The 25,927-nt window shown below is 40.3% G+C and overlaps 1 protein-coding gene across 10 annotated transcripts in view; it reads right to left on the reverse strand.

Moving 5' to 3' along the window:
- LOC127656616 (E3 ubiquitin-protein ligase HECTD1) overlaps positions 1 to 25,927 on the reverse strand; it is a 60,944-nt gene that overhangs the window by 31,365 nt on the left and 3,652 nt on the right. For 9 of the 10 annotated variants that reach the window (XM_052145028.1, XM_052145022.1, XM_052145025.1 and 6 more), the window contains exons 2-21: positions 18,484 to 18,749; positions 17,607 to 17,841; positions 17,185 to 17,412; positions 16,726 to 17,007; positions 15,919 to 16,189; positions 15,746 to 15,822; positions 15,165 to 15,263; positions 14,974 to 15,088; positions 14,645 to 14,819; positions 14,352 to 14,490; positions 14,046 to 14,216; positions 12,930 to 13,152; positions 12,544 to 12,807; positions 12,360 to 12,436; positions 4,233 to 4,367; positions 2,274 to 2,420; positions 1,892 to 1,986; positions 1,622 to 1,727; positions 1,387 to 1,521; positions 1,135 to 1,274 (exon numbers count right to left, since the gene is read on the reverse strand). In XM_052145028.1, coding sequence (XP_052000988.1) covers positions 1,135 to 1,274; positions 1,387 to 1,521; positions 1,622 to 1,727; positions 1,892 to 1,986; positions 2,274 to 2,420; positions 4,233 to 4,367; positions 12,360 to 12,436; positions 12,544 to 12,807; positions 12,930 to 13,152; positions 14,046 to 14,216; positions 14,352 to 14,490; positions 14,645 to 14,819; positions 14,974 to 15,088; positions 15,165 to 15,263; positions 15,746 to 15,822; positions 15,919 to 16,189; positions 16,726 to 17,007; positions 17,185 to 17,412; positions 17,607 to 17,841; positions 18,484 to 18,623 — 3,254 coding nt within the window. In that variant the 5' untranslated portion in view covers positions 18,624 to 18,749. The remainder of the gene's footprint in view (positions 1 to 1,134; positions 1,275 to 1,386; positions 1,522 to 1,621; positions 1,728 to 1,891; positions 1,987 to 2,273; positions 2,421 to 4,232; positions 4,368 to 12,359; positions 12,437 to 12,543; positions 12,808 to 12,929; positions 13,153 to 14,045; positions 14,217 to 14,351; positions 14,491 to 14,644; positions 14,820 to 14,973; positions 15,089 to 15,164; positions 15,264 to 15,745; positions 15,823 to 15,918; positions 16,190 to 16,725; positions 17,008 to 17,184; positions 17,413 to 17,606; positions 17,842 to 18,483; positions 18,750 to 25,927) is intronic. The other variant, XM_052145019.1, reaches the window with a different exon arrangement.

Raw genomic sequence — 25,927 nt, forward strand, 5'->3', positions numbered from 1 at the left:
ACGTGTCCCTGCTTGATATAGACTGTAACCATGCACTGATGAACATAGGCTATTCAGTTTTGATGACAGAGAAAAAAAACTGCACGAATGCGCGGATTAGAAGCACTGATCTATCTATAATGAGATGTTCCTGATTCACCATCGTCTGGCCTCTGAAAAAGGCTTTTAAAGCTAGACTGCCTGGGCCTGGCCATATTTGAAACGTCTCACTCAATCGTTCGTTGTTTAGGTCTATATTGCAGCCGTTTTAGGCGTGCGCTTTATTTGAAATGCAGCATGCGATGTTGTTTCATAACTTTCAAACAATAGAGCCTGTTCCTTTATAACATAGCAAGAGATCGGTGTATTTTTGCTTTATACATTTTAGGCTTATTCTCAAATTCAGATTGTGTTAGGGGGACGGGATTATTAGGCAAATTTAATCGGACAATTTGACCGGAGAGATTTAATTTTGTCGGACATTTAATTTTGCTACCCACACTACTCTTACATTTTTGGTCATATCTGTTCTGCCCACATATTGATAGATCAACCAAATTGTCCGGTAATTGTTAGCTGATACCTCGAATGCTCAGTGGCAATGGGTAAAAAATCTAATTATTTGAACTTTGAGAGGAGCATCGAGGAACCGCACATGGTAGAACTCCAACAATCTGTGCAACAGCCCCTTGTCAGTGCCATATATCTTGTTTGGCATGTAGCTGAATATCTAATGTACTTCTGTGTTACATGTCGGACTTACAAAGGACACAAAGTACTTTATTTTTGTCACAAGGAATATCTGGCTTTTGTAAGCAATTCGTTCACCATCACATCATTGGCACAGAATCACTGTTGTGCATTTCTGGTGTGCTCTTTAGTGTAACGCTCTGCTGGACACATCACAAGGTTCTACCCTTATCCAACCAGTGTTTAGAACTCACACAGAGCAAATCAAATGTCAGAATCTATTGTGAAAATTGGTAAATGCATTAAAGCCGATTAAGAAATGAATATGCTAAATGTATGAAATTAAACGACGTGTTAATTTTGACGGCTCAAATTATTACGTAAAACACAATTTCGCACAATGCAGATTTAAATGATGATCTTGAATCATCCAAAAATTACAAAAAAATTACAAAAGCATCTCACTTTGCATTGGTGCCAATCCAGTACACAATTCCATTCTCATCAAAGTCATGCTGGTGTCTAAAGATGAAGCTTTGGCCCTCTCTGAGCTTCCTAACAAAGATGAATGAGGATCTGTCAAAGTCATACCACTGCTTGGCCACCTGGGGAAAGAGCAGAGACAAAGTTATGACCATATCTCAGATGCCTGTGGGGGAAAAGCTAAATAAACAAGGAATAATAGGAGAAGAGTGTGGCACACACAAGCTTTCTCACCATTTTGAGCAGATACTGCTCAAGTGACTCAACGGTAGCCAGCGGCTCCATCTTTAGCATTCTACCAGTACGATCAATTAGGGCTGTTTCACCTGGGGCTCGCTCCAGACGGAAACGTAATCTCCTAGTCAGAATCTAACACACAAAAGATTTTAATGAAATAACACCTAAAATACAAACTAAACATACAGAGGCAAAAGACATTCCACAAGGGGGCCATAAAAGAGAAAATCACCTGTAAATTGTAAGTTGAGCCTGGTGTGTCATATAAGTGGAGAGGTAGCCGCTCTATTGATTCCAACACAGCTATCAGTTTGCGGATTAAGGCAACTGCGGGTCTGCTAAAGGACAGTGATATTTAAATGTAAGAAAATAATTCCGAAATTTGATTTGCATCAAGATTCATATGGTCTCCACCACCATGTGACCACATAAAATTACAAAATGAAAACAACAGAAACAAGAAATTCTCTGGTGTTCATAAGAATACCAGAATATACTTTACCTTTCATCGTCTTCATTTTCAGTAAACGCTGTCTTGAACACATTTATTCTTTCCATTAATGGCTTACAATCATGTTTCATGCCTATTTCCACACTCTGTAATGCAAACACATAATATAAACATAATATAAATCAATTATGAGTACTAAGAATAAAAGCTGACAAAACAACATTCAAGAGTAATCTGGTAAGCACTTTATTTTACAGTACTGTTCTACTATATTAACTACTATAATTACAATGTACAAACCCTAAACCTAACCCATATTAAATACATATAGTTGCATAATATTACTCAGTACGTTCTTGGGTAAGTAACTGCAAGGATACTGAAACACATACTGTAAAATAAAGTACAACCGTAATCTGACTGTATGACTCACATTGCTGAGGACAGTAAAAAGTGCTTGCACGAGGCCACTGCTGCACATTTCATAGGGAGAAATAGTGTTCTCATCCTTAAGAACGACAATTAAATTTTCAAGAGCTGTTTTCATGAGGTCTCTCCATGTGTTTTCACCCTCAATACACTGGAGGAAACAAACAAAACAGACATAAATATACAGTATACAGTGCATTCAGAAAGTATTCAGACCCCTTCATTTTTTCACATTTTGTTATGTTGCAGCTTTTTGTTAAAATGCTTTAAATATTTTTTCCTTTTCACATTAATCTACATTCCATATGCAATGACAAAGCAAAAAACAGATTTGTGATAACTTGTGAATTTATTAAAAAGAAAAAACTGAAATAAATCACATTGACATAAGTATTCAGACCCTTTGCAATGACACTTGAGATTTAGCTTGGGTGCATCCCATTTCCCTGGATAATCTTTGAGACGTTTCTACGATTGGAGTCAACCTTTGGCAAATTCAATCGATTGAACATGATTTGGAAAGGCACACACCTGTTTATAAAAGGTCTAACTGCTAACATGTTATTTCTCCTCTACTCTGTTCACCTCGGCACAAGGTGCATATACACGATTGAATACGGTGCTTATACACTATTGGATACTGCACGTCGTGCCGGAGGTAGTTGAGTGAGATGAACGGTGATGGTGGTTAAGTGAAACCTACCTGTGTACTAAATAAAGAGAATTAACTAAATAAATGTGGTGTTTATTTTGAATAACATAACATCTGAAAATGCATATCAGAGCAATAACAAAGCCATAAGGTCAAAGGAACTGCCCGCAGAGCTCAGAGACAGGATTGTGTCGAGGCACAGATCTGGGGAAGGGTACAAATGTTGTTTGGCTGCATTGAAGGTTCCCAAGAGCACAGTGGCTTCGATAATTCTTAAATAGAAGTTTGGAATAACCAAGACTCTTCCTAGAGCAGGCCAAATTGAGCAATCAGGGGAGAAGGGCCTTGGTAAGAGAGGTGACCAAGAACCCGTCACTCTGGTTGAGCTTCAGAGATCATGAGTTGAGATGGGAGAAACTTGCAGAAGGACAACCATCACTACAATACTCCACCGATCTGGGCTTTATGGCAGAGTGGCCAGAAGGAAGCCTCTTCCTCAGTGCAAGACACATGAAAGCCCGCTTGGAATTTGCCATAAAAAGCAGAAACAAGAATCTCTGGTCTGATGAAATGAAGATTGAACTGTTTGACCTCAATTCCAAATGTCAGGTCAGGTTAGAAGGAAAGCTGAAGGAATATCCTTTATGAAACACTGGTTCAGAGCACTCAGGACCTCATACTGGGCTGAAGGTTCAACTTCCAACAGGAAAATGAACCTAAGCACACAGCCAAGAAAACACAAGAGTAGGTTAGGGACAACTCTGTGAATGACCTTGAGTGGCCCAGCCAGAGCCTGGACTTGAACACAATCGAACATCTCTGGAGAGACCTGAAAATGGCTGTCCGCCCACAGTCCCCATCCAACCTGACAGAGCTTGAGAGGATCTGCAAAGAAGAATGGCAGAAAATACCCCAAAACAGGTGTGCAAAGCTTGTCGCATCATACCTAAAAGACTTTGGTAAAGTAATCGCCACCAAAGGTGTGAGTTAAGGGTCTGAATACTAATGTCAATTTTATATTTTAGTTTTTTCTTTTTAATAAACTTGCAAAGTTAACACAAATCTGGTTTTTGCTTTGTCCATATGGGGTATATAGTGTAGATTGATGTGGGAAAAAAAAAAAAAAAAAAAAGATTTAAAAGAATCTTAGCATAAGAATGCAACATAAAATGTGCAAATAACGAAGGAGTTTGTATAACGAAAGGGAATATTTTTGAATGCACTGTATATGCATTTTAGCCAGACAAAACAACAATGAAGTATACGAGACTCCACTGGCATAGCCAGGTTGAGTTTTGAGCATCACTCTACCTGTCTATTAGTATGCAGCTCCCAAGCAAACTCAAGCTGTGTGGCGATGTTTCTCAGAGTGACCACTACACCTCTCGGCATACTCTCCACAGCCTTGAAGTGATCATCATACAGATCTCTGGCCATGGTTTTCACCTACACACACACACACACACACACAGAGAGAAAGATCCTTAAGGTCAGGTAGTATGTATGGTTGACCAAATATGAATGGTCAAATCTAGGTCAGTTGTGCTGATAAGGATTATTCCAGTGGCCTGTCACAAAGCAAGATTAGGCAGCTAGCTATGTAAATTGAAACTCAGTTTGAGCAAACACTGAATTCACAGTAGCAGTAATGTGTATAGGTTTTCATCGAGGTTCATCGCCTATTTCCGATCAGATATCTCACACAGATACTGGACTAATCAGATTTTAACAAACTGGCTCTCACTCTCCATGTATCTCTCACTTCAAATTAAAGAGCACTTCAAACAAACAATTTTAGAAATCCACAAAATCAGCGGTTTATGCTAATTATTTATTAGCGAGAAATATATTTTCGGCAGTCTTGCATTTTATCAAAAGATACCTTAATTTTATTTTAGATCATTTTCGCACACTGGCCATATCTATGAAAAATAAAATTACAAGAGATTAATATAATGCAGTCCTTTCATGCTCTAGCAGTCCTCTCATGCTCTAGCTGAAGCAATGTTTTTTCATGCTGTGTAAATATCTTAAAATTCTTCATTTAATAGTCATACTCTGTGCTGTGTAAATGTGTTACAAATATTCATGATTTCATATGATCATTCATGTTGTGTAAATGCGTTTTCATTAATCGCATTTTTCTAGCATGTTCTTGTGCTGTATACAAATTATTCATAAAAGATCTTCAGGGGAGAAGTAAATCGTGCTGATTCTCTCGCGAGAAGCGACTCGTGCTGTCTTGCTCCACGCTTCATTCATGTTAATGCTCTCGTGAACTAATAAATAAGGATAGAGTTGATAGAGAAAGTTGATAATGAGCGTCTTGGTACAACTTGTCCCTAATGAAGCCTGATTGGCTTGGTGGTTTGTCAATATAAAACCAATCCTGGAATCCTGAATTTGTGCATCTTTCTTTGTAATACATGGCACAGGCTATCAAACGAATCATAAACCGTTGTGAATGTTCTTGCTTAAAGCATTCATCTGCTCCAAGTGTTGTCACAGTACAAAAATGTCAGTAATCATTACCAATAGTGAAATTCACAGTTCTCTACAACAATTTTGATAAAGAAAAACTGCACTAATAAGATCATTTGCAATTAAAAAAGTTTAAAGTTACATTTCAATTTCAGGAATTTAGCTTTTATTATTTAAAATGGTCTTAATTTAAATGGTCTAAAAATCCTTATAACAAGATACATTTACGTGAGAAGCAACATATGAGATATTTAGACTTGCTTTAAGAGACTGTATCTTTTTTTTTTTTTTCAATTCTTTATTTTGGTGTAGCAGTATATACATTAGCACATGTTACAAAACAAAAGTGGATGTATTTTCCTACTGCCATCCAGTTTTTCATTTAGAACAAAACAAAGAAAACAACAACAACAGTAAAACTAAAAAAAAAAAATATATAAAAAAAAATAAAAAAAACACTTGGAGGCAAAGTGTGTACATAATAGTCCATACTGAAGATCGGTACTTGAGGATTCTTAGTCTTTGGTAGTGACTCGTGGAGAAAGTAAGTTAACTTCCTAATGCGTGGTAGGGAAAAGGTGTGAACAGGTAAAGAATAAGGTGTGTACACTCTCTGGCTGTGTACAGGGAGTATACTTAAGGGCTCATGCTGCATCAAACAAGTAGGCAAACAGATGTGGTTACCTTTAAAAGTCATTTGTTCAATACCTCCACAAAATCTGGTCGCAATGGTCTTACATATTCAACCCACATGGTCCAGAATTTGATAAACACATTTTTCTGAAGACGAAGGGAGAAAGTAATCTTTTCCATGATATAAATGTCATTTACTATATCCATCCACTCCTGTATTGTGGGAGGTTCAGGAAGCAACCAGTGCCTTGTGAGTGCCTTTTTACCCGCTGTCGTTAAAATACAGAATAAATATTCATCCGGCCTTCTTGCCTGAAAATCAGCGTATCCTAAAAATAATGTGAGAAACTGCAAAGGCAGGACAGTGTTAAATATGCTTTCCAATGCTTTATGAAGTTCTGCCCAGAATGGTTTTATCACTGGGCACTCCCAGAATATATGCCAGTGGTTGGCTTCTCTAGATCCGCGACTGTCTCCAACATTTGGTATCCCCCACCATATGTGCTTTCTGTTTTGGTGTTATAAAAAATCTGATAAGACACTTCCACCCGAACTCTCGCCATATGTGAGAATTGGTACATCTCCATGGGAGCTTACATACATCAAACCACTCATCATTTGATATGAGAAAATTACCTTCTTTTTCCCATTTTTCTTTAATGTATTCAGTAGAGTGGGATCTTTTTATCCTAAGGGCTTTATAGAATGTAGATATAACACCCTTATTTGGATCTTCTTTGTATGCACCTATAAATATCCTCAGTATTGGGTCATCAAGGTCTGTTTTATTTTTAATGTTATGTTCAAAATGATTACGTATTTGAAGATATCTATAAAAGTCAGATTTCTTAAGGCAATATTCTTTCTTCAGGCTTTCAAAATCTTTTAAGTGTCCCTTTTTTGTAAGGGAGTAGAACGTTGTTATTCCTTTTGCAACCCAGGATTTAAATCTATGATCCATTATATTAGGCTTGAATTCAGGATCATAGGCACACCATTGAATTATTTGTAGTTTATGAATCAGATTGTATTCCTCTCTTATCATATTCCAGGTTTTTAATTGGGCTTTTATCCATGGGTTTTGCACCTTATCTATAAATCTTCCCAAATTTTTATATGCTAGTATTGCATAAATTGGGGGATCACTCACTATTGAGAGTTCAATATCTTTCCACCTTGCATGATATGTAGGGTTACATATATTAATTAGTGGTTTAGTTTGAGCTGAATAAAAATAATCCCTCAAATTAGGCAACGCCATTCCTCCTTCCTCTGTTGGGAGCTGTAGAGTTTTGAATTTGACTCTGGGTTTTCTCCCTTGCCAAATAAATCTGGAAATTATTTTGTTCAATTCAGACCATTGTTTTGAGGGAACTTCTACAGGGAGTGCTTGAAATAAATAAAGATATCGTGGAAGGATATTCATCTTTACAGTGTCAATTCTATGACTGAGGCTAAGGAAAGAGATGGAACTCCATCTATGTATGTCACTTCTTATTTTTGTTAAGAGAGGATAAAAATTTATCTCCGCCAATGTTGGAATTTCTTTCGGTAGATGTATTCCTAAATATTTCAGTGAATTCTGGTCCCAATTAAGGTGGAATTTCTCTTTAATGTGTTTTGATGGAGTATAATTAAGTGTCAAAATTTGCGTTTTTTGTATGTTTAGTTTGTATCCTGCATATCTACCGAATATTTCTAGGAGATTCATTAATTCAGGAAATTAGCTATCGGGTTTACTTAAATAAATCAATAGATCATCAGCGTACAATGCCAATTTGTGGTCTTCTCCCTTTATGCAAATGCCTTTGATGCTTTCAGACTGCCTTATCCACTGTGCAAGTGCTATATATAAAGCGCAAAGAGTATTGGTGAGATCGGACACCCCTGTCTTGATCCGCGTTCTAAGGCAATGGAATCAGAGAGATACCCGTTTATTTTAATCCGGGCTGATGGTTTATTATATAGTGTACTGATACCCCTAGTGAAATTTTCGTGCATACCAAATCTTTCAAGAACTTTAAATAAGAAAGGCCAACTCACGGAGTCAAAGGTCTTCTCCGCATCCAAACTGATTACGAGGGCTTCAAGTTTGTCCTGTTGGATGTGATTTAATATGTGCAATGACCGTCTAATATTATCGTGAGCTTGTCTTTGAGAAATAAACCCTGTCTGATCATTATGTATAAGCTGGGGGAGAATCCTTTCTAATCTCTTGGCAAGGATGGCTGTGTATAATTTGTAATCGACGTTTAAAACCGAAATTGGTCTATATGAACTGCATTCTAAATTGTCTTTTCCCTCTTTTGGGATAACTGATATTACTGCCTCGCTCCATGACGGAGGCATTTTAGCCTTCATTAACAATGTATTACAAGCCCGAAGGAGGCTTGGTGTCAACTTCGGTCGAAACGTCTTGTACCACTCTGATGGGAAGCCATCAGGGCCAGGAGACTTATTTGCCTTGAGCCCGGAGATGGCGCTGTTTAACTCTATCTCAGTTATTGGAGCTGTTAATGTTTGGTTTTGTTCCGCTGATATAACTGGTAGGTTTAGAGAATCAAGAAGCTTTCCAATTTGTTGCTCATCCTCCAAGCGTGGTTGTGTGTACAGTAATTTGTAGTATTTTTTAAAAGAGTTTTGTATATCGCCTTGTTTATATTGTATAGTTTTAGAATCTGGGTCCCTTATTTTATATATCGTATTATCCGCTTGTTGTTTTTATGCTTCCTTCCCAAAATTTTTGTTGATTTTGAGCTTGATTCATAGTATTTTTGTTTTGTAAATATCATCTTTTTTCAATTTCCTGTGAATACATTATATTTATTTCGTTTCTAATTTTCTTTATTTTTGTCATCAGATTTGGTTTTTGTTCCCTTTTATGTTGTGTCTCAAGATCTTTTAGTTCACTTTTGAGACTCATTAGTCTTAATTGTTTTTCTTTCTTTTCATAGGCACAAAAGGATATAACTCTCCCCTAATAACTGCTTTTAGGGCATCCCATATTGTAGCGGAGTTAACTTCCCCATTATCATTTTCCTCAAGAAACATTTTTATGTCTTCCCTTATTTGAGTTTGAAATTGTAGGTTATTTAGGATGCTTGTATTTAGCCTCCACAGTGTACTTCCGGGTTCTCATTAATATGTAAAGTACAAGAGAGAGGTGCATGATCAGACAAGTCAATTGATCCAATGTCGCAGCTATGTATTCTATGGCGGTCTCTCTTTAGTACAAAAAAATAGTCTATCCTCGAATATACAACGTGAGGGGATGAATAAAACATGTAATCACGGCCTGATGGGTAAAGATCTCTCCAAAGATCTAATATGCCCATTTCTGTCATTAGAGCGTTAATTTTCCAGTGTAATGATGTGGTGGTTGAATTTTTTGATGAATCAAGTTTTGGGTTGAGACGAATGTTGCAGTCTCCACCACATATAACAATTCCTGTCGCTCCTATCATTAAATCAAATATTTTCCTGTAAAAAGCAAAATCACTTCCAGGGGGGACATAAATGTTAATTAGTGTTATAGCGGTGTCATCTATTTTCCCTGTAACTATTATATATCTTCCTTCCTTGTCTGAGACCTCTGAAAGATGTTCAGTATGAGACTTTTTGTGATATTAAGATTGCTACACCTCTTCTGTGCCCTGACTTATAAGATGAGTAATATACCCTTGAAAATCCCATTCTCCTTAGTTTTTCATGCTCTGTTGCAGTGAGATGTGTCTCTTGTAGAAACACAATCTGTGCATTTTCCCTTTTCATTTTTAACAGTATTTGACTTCTCTTAGCTGGGTTCAAGACCCCATTCACATTAAATGAAATAATTTTTAGAGCTTGCTTATTCATGGTCTTCTACATTGGTTAACACAGTTGAACTTCTCGGTGTAACTACCAATATTAAATGTGTACATTAAGAATACCTCTCCCATATAACAAACATTGAACGTGAACCAAGCTGTAACCATTTTAAACAGAACGCCACCGTAACAAAAAAGAACAGTCGTTTCCGGTGTTGAGGCTCGTTTCAAAAGAGCCTTGTGGGGCTTTGTACGTTCAAAGCTCCCATAAGGGGAGATCCCACATTGTAATAAAAGTGGGGCCCTACAATATCGCATGCTAATCTAAATAAAGCTGTAAATCGTTTAAAAAATAAAATAAGTAAATAAAAATAAAATAAAGCAAGGAAAACTCACCAATTAACAAGTCCCGACTCGATTAAATAAATATTAGTACTGTAGGATTTACACATAGCTGTATACATTTACTTGGCAATCCTCTGGCCAAATAACCGAGATATCACGTAGCAGTGGGAATCAAATATAACATATCTGCTTTTCCGATTGGGGTGTTAAAAACCTCGGACTCCTTTCGTGGGGGTTCATTTTCTGAATTTCTGGAGTTTTTCTTTATATTGAGAGTGGGTGGGTTTCCTGGATTGTATGTAGCCGTCCGCTGTGTCAAATTCCTTATCTCCACCTCGGTCGCGCCGTTTCCCCGCTACCTGCCAAGTAGATAAGAGCCCGATCTCCTCCTGATCCGCATTTGTGGAGCACTTCACCACACTGACTGAAAATCCTCGTGAAGCCATGTCTCTCGTTGCCTCTGTAGCATCCTGGTATAGTCGTGTGCCGTCATCGTAGAAGACGCGCATCCTTGATGGGTAAGGTGTCTGGAACTTTATTTGTTTTTCTTTTAACGCTTTCTTGGCTTCTGCATATTCTCCGCGTTTCTTAAGCACTTCTCGAGGGAAGTCATGATCAACGTAGAAGCGGACATCATTGCAAAACACTTCTTTTTTCTGCCAGGCTCTCCTGAGCACCTCGTCTTTCGACCGGTAGCTCCCGAATTTGACAACTATAGAACGTGGCTTTACCTGCGGGTATTGGGCTTCGGTGCTAATGCCCGGTGTGCTCGTTCAATTCCCAACTCTCTGTCACGGGGAAGGTCCAGTGCGCTTTTCAACAAATTGTCCAGAAAACCAACCATATCGGTGCCTTCTTTATCTTCGGGTATTCCGTAAATCCTTAAATTGTCTCTGCTGCGCACGGCCCTCTTGATCTATCAGCCTGGCTTCGAGATTAGCCTGACGCTGTGTTAGCCGCTTGATTAGCGTTGATGTTGCTTGAAGTATGGTCTCGGTTTCTTCAATTCTCACCTCTGCTTCATCTAGTCTGTCATTTGTTCTCTTCAATTCTTGCTTAATGTCGGAGAGCTGTATTTTATTGTCTCTTCTGAACTCTCTTAGTTCGTTGAGAATACATCGCAAGCTAACTTCGGAGCTATCTTCAACATGAGGAGATGAACTCGGAGAGTTACTTCGGCTATCTTGCCTCACATCAGAGTCATTTTCTATTACATTCATCATTGTCCTACTTCTGGTAGAAACCCCTTTCTCCATTATTTCGTAAAACATTCACTGGAGTTCTCAGATCTAAGGTTTTTTGGGGTTATTTCACAAAACCGTCGGAGAGCTCGAAAATTAGGCTGTCATCCTCTTGGCGGCTGGACCGGAAACCAAGAGACTGTATCTTAAGTAAACGTGTGTTTTGTATACAAGTGTATTTTTTACTTGGTTCTACATCTGCAAGTGCAGTAAAGACAAAATATACTTCTATTCAAGATCTATTCTCTAAAAGCACGCCTAAATATCTCATATGTAAAAGTAAATTTATCTTGTTTTAAGTATTTTTAGATATTTTAAAATATTTGTATTTTTTAAGTTATATTCAACATTCTCCTAAAGTAAATGTACATTGTTTTATATGAGTTTTAGATATTTTTATTGGAAAATAAGCCAAAACAAACCATAAACATATTTTGTTGCAGTGTATAATGGGGCGAAGACTTTGCTGACCGAACAGAGAAATGCCAGTTTCGGAGTTTGTAGTTATTTACATGATCTGCTTCTGTATTATTTGAACTTTAATAAAAGCTATAACACATTAAATATAACTGCATTTAAGATGTAACACCTGGGTGTTTCCTTTAAAGAGCTCTGGCTCCGCTTATTCCACAACGAGAGTGCTTCTGTTTACTTATTGGTTATTTTTTTATAATTCTCTTGAAATTTGTGATCTACATAATATGAACCTGTTTGGAAGGTTTAGAGTGCATCTGGACTGTGAGCTGTGTAATTCTTCCTCTCCTCAGTCAGGCGCGATCTGCAGTGCTGCTCTCACGAGTCACCTTTACAGTTTAATGTGATCTGGTTACGTTAAATTAGATTTTTTTTATTGTCGACGTTGACATTTTTATTTCAGCCCTAACTGGTACTTTTGACAACACTAGCTCCTACTAAAATCAATGTTTATTTACCTTCTGTTTTGTTTTCTCCAGTTTGGATTTGAGCTTTCTTCCTCGTTTACCAGTCCAGCCAGTAACAAACTCAGACCCTGTGAAAAATGAAGGCAATGGATATTGAGTAGGTTAGGGACAGATAAAGTCTACTAGTTATCTGCTTATAAACACATTCTAAATCTTCTCATTTACACAAACCTACCTAGAGATGTTTCTGCAGTGAAAGAGTGCTTGGTGCCTCGGTTTGACTCAAACACAAAGCCTGGCAGGTCCTCTTTGAGGATAGTGGCCTGCTGGCCATCTGAGTTGTGGATGGCGATTTCACTCTCTTTTAGGCAGGTGAGAGACCAGTTGCCAACAGTGAGTTTGGTGGGACCCTGTGTGGACAGAATGGGCTGGCTGGCTGTAACAGGTTTGACCTGACTCCTGGCACGCTGCAGCTTTTCCAGAAACTCACTTCTACTTTCTAAGGGAGAAAGGGGAAAGAAAACATCAGCTTATGAAGCTCAATTAGCAGTTGCATTCTATTATTGACAAGAATGAGCGATGTCTTTGGTAAGCTGATCTGCCTGTTTGCAGGGGACCTACCCGAGCTGTCAGATCCTCCCTCTGGGCTACCACTGGAATACATTGTGGCCAGTTTACCATCCAGGATGAAGCGGAACCATCCATTGCTGCCATTGGAGAGCTCCAATGCAGCTGCATCACTCCAGATATAAAGGCAGTCCCTGCCTCTAATGATGGACCAGTCTCTCCAGTGATAGGGCTTTCCCTGCTGGACGTCTTTGGCATCCTCTTGTGGTTCATCATCCTGAGCAACATAAGGATTGAGCAATCAACCTACTGGAATTATTTCTGAGCAAATCCTGAATTTTTCCCAAGTAGTTTAGTCCTCAATATACACTTATAAGACACCAAATAAAATAAATATAGTACGATAACAATGTAGTGAATCTGAGCTAGGGTTGTCATGATTACTTGATTTAATTTGATTACTAGATAAAAAAAAAAAAATCCTCAATTATGAAATTGCCGAATTGACAATTTGAAAACAAGGGGGAAGTGGCGCAGTTCAAGGATGAAGGTCCAAACACATAATGAAGAGTGTGAGAGCACTTTACTTTAGATTTCAAAAACAATGCAGGACCTGAAAAACTATAACAGCAATGCAACAGAACTAAAAAAACAAGACATCCAGTGTTCACAGACTGGATACACGGGTCATTTGCATGCTATTTGCGGTGCTGTGCATCCAGATATGGGGGAGAAGGTTAGCCATACATTTCTGTGTGGGACACCCTGAATTCAGCATAAAACACATCGGAATGCACTCTACACTGATTTATCTACGCAATCGTTGGCAATATAAGCTTTTATGAAGCAACATAAAATAATGTAACGACAAAGTCTACAGGTCTTGATTAGTTTCACATTCAGTTCAATAAATCTCACTGAATCCAGACAATCTAAGAAGGTATTTTTTGCAGATTGCGATTTGGTTTTCCATTCCATAGTGAGCATCAAAACTTAGGCTAATGAATGCATTTTAGCCAAACGTGACTTCACCTCGACAACTTTATGCAATCTGAGTTATTAAATAATTTTTTAGATTACTCTATTAAATTACCAAAATAATCAGTAAATTACTCGATTACCAAAACAATTGATAGTGACAGCCCTAATCTGATCTCATTTGAGTCTGACCTTCTCAGGTTTGGCCTCTTCCTCATTTTCATCATCTGACGTGGGCCCTGCTAGAGTGGACACTTTATTAATGACACCCAGTCTGGCCAGCTGGTCTAAGAACACATCACCTCCCTTATCCACCAGATCCCTAATGATCTGCAGTGCCAGCAGGTGTCCGTCATCATCATCCTGTGAAAGAGAAGTAGCGACGCCAATGAGAATTACATTTTACATTACAAAGACAGTCATAAAAGTCTACTTCAGCCCTATAAAAACAGGAAGCAATCAAGAAAAACACACACAAAAAAACAACAATTATCTGACCTCCTGATCCAGCACGGTTGCAGTGATCTCCACAAGTACAGTGGGTAAGTTGTGTCCAGCATCAGAGTCACACACTTCCTTAAGAAGAATGTCCAAACTGTAGTGCACCATCTTCCTGATCAGAGCTAAACTAGCTTTCCTGTGAAGAACATGACACACCAAACTTTGATAAAAATGTAAAAGGAATTATGTCTTGTAGACCTTTGGCTCCATAATACAAAATCAATCTAAACTAATTTTCTTTTCAGTTTTGAAACGTGTTCGGACACTGACGCTCCTCTCTAGCCACTAACCTTATTGAAGGCAGCATGGTTTGCTGAAAGGTCTGTGCAAATACTGGGAGCAACCTTTTCAGGTAGATAGGTGCCATCTCAGGGTCACCTTTCGGCTCACTGCCCTCTTCCTCTTCTTTATTGATATCCTTCTTTTTCTTGTCATCACCCTTATTAACTGGACACATCCAGTCTCCTACATAAACACCAATTTACTTTCAAAACCCTTCAATTAACAAATTCCATGAAATCCAATGGGAGTCACCATAATAAATGAATGGTCAGTGACTGCACTAATCTGGTTAAATCTAAAAATAAATGATATGAGAGTTGAAAGCTGATGGACCCACCAGGAGACTGCAGGATTGCCACGACCTCGCTGTGTCCCCTCTCTCTAGCTTTATCCAATGGGGTTTTCCCATCTTCATCTCTCAGGTCAGGATTGGCTCCATGGCGTAATAACGTCTATAAGAAAAATATTCTCCAATAACTAACTACACTAAAAAGTCTTAAGACATGGTTACACATCAAAACACTTTACCTTGGCTACTTGTGGCCTGCCAAAACAGGCAGCATAGTGCAGAGATGATGACCTCTGGCCTCTGTTGACATCAGCACCTCTCTCGCAGAGGAACTCCACCTGAACCAGGCCACAACAGTGTGAATTCACATTCTTCAGAGAACAATGCTAGTCTGTTGCCCTGACCCGTCCCTCTCACACAACCCAACACCAGACTGCATGCTTTTCACTTTGAAGCCCTCAGTGCATGCAGAAGATAAGTTTATTAAATTAAAGTGTAGCATTGCAATTCTGTTTTTTACATCCACAAATGTAAGACCTCTTTAGATGATAATTAAGACTTGTTATACTATTTAAGATATTTAAGACTTTATGACCTTAGATTCTAGAAAACTGAATTTAAGACGTTTTAAGGACCCGTGGGAACGCTGGTTAGTGCACAACATAAAAATGCTGCTCTATAATTCTGCTAGAAAACTTTAGTCTAAACCTCCTGTTTGTTTGCTATCACTGTTGTGCTAGTTTCCATTAGTCACTCTGTTTGAATGCCAATTTGTGCACATAATAACTTTAAAATACCAGACAATTCAAAAGAATCTTACCATCTCTTGTGTTCCAAATGCAGAGGCCCAGTTCAAGAGTGTCTGTCCTACATCATCCATGAAATTCACTTCAAATGCTTGGAAGGACAAAAAAAGAAAAAAAAATTGTTACATCTTGAACCCTCTTATATACATTAACTTAACATTTAATTTAACACATTTCAAACACTTACCACCAGTGTCAATAGCATCAATAAGGGCATCAGTATCTTTGCTGCGTATACAGTCAATAAGCTGTCGGTGGGAGCGTTCTCCAGAGCTGTCGAGACGCCGCAGACCCGGGATACGGCCAGTGGACCCAGCAGTGGATTTGGGCAAAGCCTTACGTCCCTCGAAGAGCAGCACCAACAGCAAGTCTACCAGCCGCATAGTGTCCAGCACACAGCGCTCGTCCCCCTGCAGAGCACTTTCCATAGAGTCAGGCAGCGCTGAGCGCAATAGATCCTAAAGGATACGAGGAAGCACAAACAAACTTAGACAACCTCCATACAAACCAATCTGCGTCAATGGAAAATGTAATGTTATTACACAATGTAAAGAGTGGAAATTTGGACTTAATGAAGACGTTTTGGTTTTTAAGAACTAACAAACTAAACTAAACTTTCAAATACTATCAACCTCAAACATACTACCAGCATGTATAATTATTAGTTTATGAGATAATATAGTTACTAATATGAAGTATCCCATAAAACGCCACTATGCTAAACTGTATTCATTAATGTATTAAAATATTTTTTGCGTCTAAAATTGCATAATTCAAAACATTCCCTTCAAGGCATTGCAAACAGGCCAAATACTTAATTCTACGATTGAGAATGTTAAGATTATTTCATTACATTTCAGAAATGTATCTGTGTCCTATTGAAATGTTATGTGGACATTTTGTAACAAAGCTATAAAAAAAAAAACTGAGGAAACCCACAGTACTTGTGACATTTAGCAAATGGCAAGTACATTCATGTGAATTTACATCTTACATGCGTGACTAGTGGTGAGCCTCTGCAGAGTGTGGACAGAAGGCTGACGATAGTGGACACTTGGTTACTGAGTTTTGAGTCTGCAGCAGATGGTGCAGCTCCACTGGAGGTTCTGCCAGGCTTGCAGGTGGAGGAGGGTCCAGATGCCATCCCTCCTGCTGCAGCCATACGGGACAGCAGCTCTTCTGTTAGTCCGTGCTTAGCTAGAGGGGCTGGGTCAACTCCACGCCGTGTGAACCGGTCGGCCAGCGAAGCGAAGCAGCGTAAAGCTCCATCGGACACCTGTTAATGGCACAAGGGAAATATATACCATTTAGTTCTTCATGTAAGATTTGTCACATTTCATCAACAAAGCCAGGGTGAATCAACTTTTTATGGAAAAAAAAAAAAACTGATCCACAATTTTAATGGACAAACTGATTTTAAATTAATTTCTACTAGGTCTTGCTAATGTATTACTTGGTGGTCTTCATGTTTCAGTAGGCTAGAGAGGGACTCCACACATGTCTCCAGGGAAGAGTCTTGTGGCTCCATCTTACTGCAGAGACGTGAAACCACTGCCATGGCAGAGTGCAATGTGTCCTTGTGCACTAGATGACCACTGTCCCTAATGAAGCTCAGCACACAGTTCAGACCCCCTGCTTCAAATACAGCTCCAGACTCTCTTGTGCATATCAGCTCCAGAACCTGACGACAACATGTGGACAGATATGACCGCACTGGTTGATGGCATTTAGCATTCAAAAAGATATTTGCTCTACATTATTTCTCTAATCTCATATAATTTAAGTATATTTGTAACAACATTATACAAGTAAATACATCTTATATTAGATTGCATTGTATTTAACTGTCAAGGCTACAGATATAGTAGCATTTACCTTCACACACTGTTCAGCCAGATCTCTGCTGGTCCTATTGTTGAGCTCCACAACAACCAGCCGGTTACACAGGGCCTTGATTGCTCCATCCACTCCAACAATCCTGCGGGTACATTCAGCAGACACATCCAGGTAGTAGGTGATAGCCCTGGCTGTCACTTCCAGCACGTTATCTGGTGCACTCTCATCCAGAAAGATCTTGCACAGAGCTGGAAGAAATGTCCGTGGAGGACACCTAATATGGGAAGGCAGCAAAAACAAGAAAGAGGAAAGATATTTAGAGCCCCTCTTGTAGTATTGAAACATAATGGGGAACTTGAAGATTTGTTCCAAAATGCCAATTTGCCCATTCAATTTAGATCCAATCATTGTGGTGAAATTATGGAATTAAACTAAGTTTATAAATAAGAACAGAGTCAAAGGACTCTGACTTTAAGAAATAAAAGGCAACACATTCCAGGTTTCCCATAATCTTTAAACAATTAATTTCCATGAATTTTCCAGTTGATTGAGGGATAAAGATTCTTTATAATTACCCTACAGAGATTACGCTCACATTCATTTCAAGTTGATAAACTATTCTAGTGCCAAGTGGCCAAGAAGAAAGTGAAATGTCAATGACTTTGCATATTTCATAATTATCAGTGAGTCTTCCTAATGAAACATGATCAGAACAAATTTGTGCAAATGCATTCTCACGTAAATTGTCCTAAGCAATTCACACAAGCATCATTTTACACAAAATAAAATTCTGCTCATGTTTCATAAGGCTCCAAGTTTTCATTTAGAACTTAATCTATTTGCAAGTTTTTAAACATTATGACAAATACTGGCTACATAATACATCATTCAACCCATCAGAAATATTTAGACTTACGTTTCAAAGCAGCGGTCGACGTTGTCTGACATGAGCAACAGCATGCAGAGCTGCTCCAGGGCGATGAGCTGCATATCCCGCTCATCGCCCTGTCCCATCTGCAGCCACTCCAGCAATGTGTCTGGGTCTACATCTGCCATGACACCACACTACCCTATCCACCCAACACCCAGTAACAGCCCCAACTGGGGACGCATCCGCCAGTGGCAGGAGAGAATTGAAAAGGGGCAGTCACTGGTCCTCTTGTTGTCTCATGAAGTCCTCACCTTCATAAGAAAAAAAAACAAAAGCTAATTAAACAGGCATGGAAAAAAGATCTAGGACGTAACAGGCTCAGCGACGAGAACTCACTTGCCAGGTTGCCTAAAGCTGCGTTCACACTGCCAGCTACTTTGTTGCCGCATGTCGCCAGTGGCTGGCGGTTAGGTTGCTAGAGGTGTATATGGGGAGTCTAAACGGCACTGTTTCTTTACAATTAATATTATTATAAAAATATTAGTGAGGTTATTAATATGGTACATTTATTCACTATATCTGATAATTTATATGGTTTTGTTTGCTGTCATACATGTAACACATTTTAAAAACATTATTTATAGGCTATTTGATGATTTAAACCTACTTGCAATCCCGCGATCTCATACACTTTTCCACGCATAATTTTTCTTAAATATATCCCTGTATGTGGGCAGAGACATATCACATGGTAAACACTGGTAAAGAGCTAACAGCAAGGATTAACCATTCTTCCATCTTTCCATCACTGCAGGAGCTGAGAGAGAAGGATCATGTGAGCTCTACCATCTTATCTTGTATTGGCTGTCGCTCCTGAATGGCGTTCGTAATTTGTTAAAAGTTCAAAATTTCTCAACTTTGTTGCATCGCTGGACATGCCCACATCTGGTCACCATTGCTTGTGTCACTAGCTGTCATTAAAAAATTAATGAGATGAGGTTGTTTTGATGTCGCTGGCAGTGTGAAAGTAGATTTAGGCCTTAACCCTTACCTCCCATTTGTTAGGTTTGTCTTTGAAAAGAAACACACAACACTTGAGTAATTGAAAGAAAACACCCGAGTAATAATGAAATGGGGTGGAGCACATGACTCCTTTGAGATGTATGTACTTGAAAGGTATTCTAATAAGAGTTAAAACAGACTACAAACATGAAGTAGGCTACCACCCGTAATTAAAGAACTGAAAGAAATCACTGTGATAAGCTGATGAGTAAGCTTGGCCAACAGCCATTCACATGATGAATAGATCATCACATGCTCACTGCATAGGCCAAACAACCCAACTCACTGAAATGTACAAGGCAATACAAATTAACAGAAAAATGTTTTATTGTTCTTAAAAAGCCACCGTTAAAGACGCCATGACATGAGAGATCACATTTTCCTTGATTTTTAGACATAAGAGGTCATTCTACTATAAAAACATACTGTAAGTTTGAAAACTCAAAACTTCCTCCTTAACAGAAAAAGAGCATTTATTTGAAACAAGCTCCAAAAACGGCTTATTTGGAATTTGTGGATTTTGTGACATCACAAGGACCAGTAAGTACATCAGCAAAAGACTGCCTCTTCAGCAAAAAATCATTGCCCAATTTTACAACGTCACACACTTGACCACACCCACTGGCACTCAGACAGATGAAGAGGAGAGAGATGGGCCTCATCTTTCATGGGAGATTCATACACCAAAGGGGACTTACAAAGGACACCTTCCAAAATGTTTTCTGCATTAGACGAACTGCTTTGACAGGTTTCATGCATATTGTGCCACTTTCAAAAGAAGCAATGTCAAGTTCTAACTTTTGGAGATCCCCACTCTGTGTCTTGCTGAGTATAATTGCGTCTGGGACGCATGTTTGCTCCAATCTGCACTATTTTTAACTGTTAGTTTATGTAAACTAGGGATATGCGGAACAACTAATTTCACTGAGTTTTCAACTAAAATTTTAAAGCTGACTAGTCTAAAAAGAAAAACTCAAAACTGTCAAAAAACATTGCATGTTTATGCAAATCATTTAAAATACTTCCAAAAGCCAAATCTGATGCTAAATTCCACTGAAAAAGGGGTATTTATCTGCACAGTGTTTCCAATAAATTGACTAGACTATGGCAGCCTGCCAGTCTAATTTGCATCAGTAAACTCCCATGCTCACACACACACACACACACACACGCAGATATATGCATATCCTGGATCTGTCTAATGTTATTTGGTTGAGGAGGACGATGACAAATCTTTGAGGTAAGTAACATTAACTAACATTAAATATATCCACTGCATTTATACACTACTCCACACACAATTTATCATCATCAGTGTACAAGAGCAAACAGATAAAATTACTGCCGAAGTTAGAATCATGGTGATTAATGTAAATGATTGTTAGCCTTACTTGGTTAATTGGTATAACGTTACACTGCTTACGGCTTAACTAGCTAGCTATCGTTAGCAGTCTGAGGTAACGTTAAAAGAGAAAAAGCTGAAACCGACACCCCTAGTTTGAACCCTGCTTTCAGAATAAGCATACAAAAATATTTTAAGAGATGTCAAACCCCAGATGAGGAAGAGACAGCTAACGCTGAGGTAGGTAGCAGGCTAGTAAGCAAAGTAAACAAACAGGAATAACTAGCAAATTTTTACGTTGCTTGATTCTTTGTTGCATAACAGACTCCAGGTAACAGGAGAGACAGCTTCAAGGAAGGTAGTTCCCCCAGGATGAGGGGTAGCAGGGGAGAAGTAAACAGGAAAACATTGTTCCATTCACAACTAGAGCGTGAAATTGTTAAAGCTGCAGTAGGTAGTATTTATTCATTGAAAAAATTTAAAAATTCTATATAAACATGGTGTCTAAGTTAAATGAGGGCTTGTGAGAGATTAGTTAGCACCACAGACTCAAGCTCTGAGTGAAAATTGTAAGTCGGGTAGTGTCAATCCAGCTAATTTTAGCAAATTGCCTTGGCTCGGTTTGTGAACAACTGTCAATTAAACCCTGGCTGGGGGTGAAGAACAACCAAGCTGCATGATGACCTGCAGGAGGCGCTACGCATTCTCGGCTTGCTGCGGAGACCAGGCCTCCAGCCCTCGGCGTCGCCTGATGCCGGTGGCCGGGGGAGAGGACGTCGTAAGCGGTGTGCGAGAAAGCGGAAGCGCGGTAAGAGGGCGGGGGTCCATGCTAGGCTAAAAACAAACCCTAGCCGGCCGGCTCTCCCGTCTATCCTGCTCTCAAATGTTTGCTCCCTGGACAATAAACTGGACTATATCCAACTCCAGCAGGCTACGCAGCGTGAGTTTAGAGACTGCTGCGTCTTTGTTTTCACGGAGACGTTGCTCAGCGACAGAGTTCGGATGCCGGCATTCAGCTAGACGGGCTCGCCTCGCTTCGTGCCGACAGAAATACAGCTCTCTGCGGTAAGACTCACGGTGGTGGCTTGTGTGTTTACATCAACACGGAATGGTGCAAGAACTCTATGCTAGTCTCTAGTTACTGTTCATCGCTGTTGGAGCTTGTGACTGTTAGATGCAGACCTTTTATCTACCACGGAATTCACCACTGTTTGCATAACCGAGTTTACATTCCCCAGCGCTAACGCTAAGGAAGCGCTCTGTGAACTGTATGGGGCTATGAGTGAACTGCAGAACGCTCACCCCGACGGACTGTTTATTGTCGCCGGAGATTTCAACCATGCAAATCTCAAGACAGTGCTCCCTAAATTCCATCAGTATGTGGATTTTGCAACGAGAGGGGCTGAACGCGCTTGATCTAGTTTACACAAACATCCCAGGCGCTGCACCGGGCGGAGCCCCGCCCCCACCTCGGCTACTCAGACCACATCTCTGTTATGTTAATTCCAGCATACAGACCGCTAGTCAGACGCACAAAACCGCTTCAGAAGCAGGTGAAAACCTGGCCAGCAGGAGCCATCTCTGCTCTTCAGGACTGTTTTGAGTGTACTGACTGGCACATGTTCAGGGAGGCTGCAACATATGGCGTATTCTACCAACTTGGAGGAATACACAGCATCAGTGACCAGCTACATCAGCAAGTGCATTGATGATGTCACTTTCTCCAAGACCATCACCACACGCTCCAACCAGAAGCCGTGGATGACTGCGGAGGTGCGCACGCTGCTGAGGTCCCGAGACTCGCCTTCAGAGCAGGCGATAAGGCAGCCCTAAGAACAGCTAGGGCCAAACTGTCACGGGCAATCAGAGAGGCAAAGCGCACACGCCCAGAGAATCCACAGTCACTTCCAGGACAGCAGTGACACGCAGCGCATGTGGCAGGGCATCCAGGCCATCACCAACTACAGGACAACATCAGTTGCCTGTGACAAAGATGCCTCCCTTCCAGATGCGCTGAACGACTTCTACGCCGGGTTTGAAGTGCAGAACGACGTGATGGCGAGGAAGTCCACCCCTCCTCCCAACGACCAGGTGCTCTGTCTTACCACGGCAGATGTGAGGAAAACTCTACGTAGAGTCAACCCACGGAAGGCTGCTGGACCAGACAACATTCCTGGCAGAGTGCTCAGAGGATGTGCAGACCAGCTAGCAGATGTTCTTACCGACATCTTCAACATCTCTCTGAGCAGCGCCGTTGTTCCAACGTGCTTCAAGGCCACCACCATCATCCCCATGCCAAAGAAGTCTTCAGTGACCTGCCTCAACGACTACCGTCCCGACTACACCCATCATAATGAAGTGCTTCGAGAGGCTCGTCATGAGGCAGATTAAGACCCAGCTGCCCCCCTCACTAGACCCACTGCAGTTTGCATATCGTTCAAACCGCTCAACGGACGATGCCATCACCACAACACTCCATCTGGCCCTCACCCACCTAGACAATAAGGACTCATACGTTCGAATGCTGTTCATAGATTTCAGCTCAGCATTCAACACAATCATTCCCCAGCACCTGATTGGAAAGCTGAACCTGCTGGGCCTGGACACCTCCCTCTGCAACTGGATCCTGACTTCCTGACTGGGAGACCTCAGTCAGTCCGGATCGGGAACAGCATCTCCACCACCACCACACTGAGCACTGGGGCCCCCCAGGGCTGTGTGCTCAGTCCACTGCTGTTCACTCTGCTGACTCACGACTGTGCAGCAATGCACAGCTCGAATCACTCCATCAAGTTCGCCGATGACACGACCGTGGTGGGTCTCATCAGCAAGAACAACGAGTCAGCATACAGAGAGGAGGTGCAGCTGCTGATCTAACTGGTGTAGAGCCAACAACCTGTCCCTGAATGTCGACAAAACAAAAGAGATGGTTGTTGACTTTAGGAGAGCACAAGGTGAACACACTCCATTGAACATCGACGGCTCCTCTGTGGAGATCGTCAAGAGCACCAAATTTCTTGGTGTTCACCTGGCGGAGAACCTCACCTGGTCCCTCAACACCAGCTCTATCACCAAGAAAGCCCAGCAGCGTCTCTACTTTCTTCGAAGGCTGAGGAAAGCACATCTCCCAACCCCCATCCTCACTACATTCTATAGAGGGACTATTGAGAGCATCCTGAGCAGCTGCATCACTGCCTGGTTTGGGACTTGCACCGTTTCGGACCGCAAAGCCCTGCAGAGGATAGTGAGGACAGCTGAGAAGATCATTGGGTCTCTCTTCCCTCCATCAAAGACATTTACAAAAAACACTGTATCCGCAAAGCAACCAGCATTGTGGATGACCCCACACACCCCTCACACAAACTCTTCACCCTCCTCCCGTCTGGCAAGAGGTACCGAAGCATTCGGGCCCTCACGGCCAGACTGTGTAACAGCTTCTTCCCCCAAGCCATCAGACTCCTCAATACTCAGAGACTGGTTTGACACACACGTGTCCTGAGTTGCACTTTAATTACTGTCTCTTTAGAACTGTCTGCTACCTCAATAACTGCTATGTGCATAGAACATTATCTCATAGTATGTTATGTTTACATTTTTAGAAACTGTCATCTTTTTGCACTACTGAGTACTGGTCGGCGCTGCACTGTCTATTGTCCTGTTCATTGTCAGTAATTTGTTGTACTGTCCTGTACTTTTTGCACATGTTTGCACGTGCACTTTATATAGGTATATATAGGTAGTTTATATAGGTATTTTATTTCGTTGTGTAGTCTCATGTAGTCCTATGTTGGTCCTTTGTTGTTTTTATGTAGCACCATGGTCCTGGAGGAACGTTGTCTCGTTTTGCTGTGTACTGTACTAACTGTATATGGTTGAAACGACAATAAAAACCACTTGACTTGACTTGACTTCATGTAAATGGGGAAGATTTGGGGGCGCTGTTTCTCACAATTCAATTTAGTTGCCAACTGCAGCTTTAAGAGCACAACACTAGCCTCTTAATTTTACTCTAAAAGTGCACCAGATGGAAGTATTTAACTTTAAAATGTACAACATTTTCTTACAGGGGAGCATGCCCCCGGACCTCCCTAGAGGATCAGAGGTCCATCCCACATAGTCTCACAAAATCCTGTGGGAAAATCTGCTGCAACATGCTTGACTTGGATTATCATTGTAGCCAACATTAAATATAGAACATGACATGCATTTCATGAATCATTGTTAGTGAATACAGGCATAATTATTAAAAATAATTGAATGAATAGCGCAGGACCAATAGAGCAACCCTGGCCTGTTGTAAATGGAAATCACAAAGTAACTTGATACATTTTAAACAGTCAGATTAAGAAGAGATTAAGATTCAACTTTATTGTCATTGTGCAGAGTACAGGTACAGAGCCAATGAAATGCAGTTGTTTTCGCATATCCCAACTAAGCTGGGGTCAGAGCGCAGGGTCATCCATGAAACAGCGCCCCTGGAGCAGATAGGGTCAAGGGCCTTGCTGAAGAGCCCAACAGTGGTATCTTGGCGGTGCTGGGCTTGAACCCATGGCCTTTCGGTCAGTAACCTTAACCGCTGAGCCACCACTACTTCAGGGTGTGGATTAGCCTAGTTGTTCAGTTAAACAATAAGTTAAAAAAGCCTGCTCGGTGGGAAAATAACTTTTAAGCACACACAGATTTAAAGACATAAATGTGAAAACATCCATAGTGACTTGCAAGCCAACATTTCGGAAATCTGCTTCCCGAATCACGAAGTGACTTCCATAGCTACTTCGGCGGTCTTGCGAGAGGATTTTTTTTTTGCGTATACCACGAGTGAGGCAGGGAAGAAGCAAGCGCAGCCTGATGTGAAATAAATGTTTGTATACTGCTCCAGATAGCCCTTTTTTATTTTTTTATTATTATTATTATTATATTTAAAATGTTTAACATTAACAATCATTTAAGCACAGAATTTGTAATAATATGAAGTCAAACGTAAATGTGTAAAAATATTGAACAGTTTTTAATTCCAGTGTTGACTAGGGATGCACCGATCCAATACCTGGATCGGTATTGGCTCCGATACTGAAGCTTTTAGAC

The sequence above is a fragment of the Xyrauchen texanus genome, chromosome 16 (assembly GCF_025860055.1).
Source record: "Xyrauchen texanus isolate HMW12.3.18 chromosome 16, RBS_HiC_50CHRs, whole genome shotgun sequence".
NCBI classification, from domain to species: Eukaryota; Metazoa; Chordata; class Actinopteri; order Cypriniformes; family Catostomidae; genus Xyrauchen; species Xyrauchen texanus.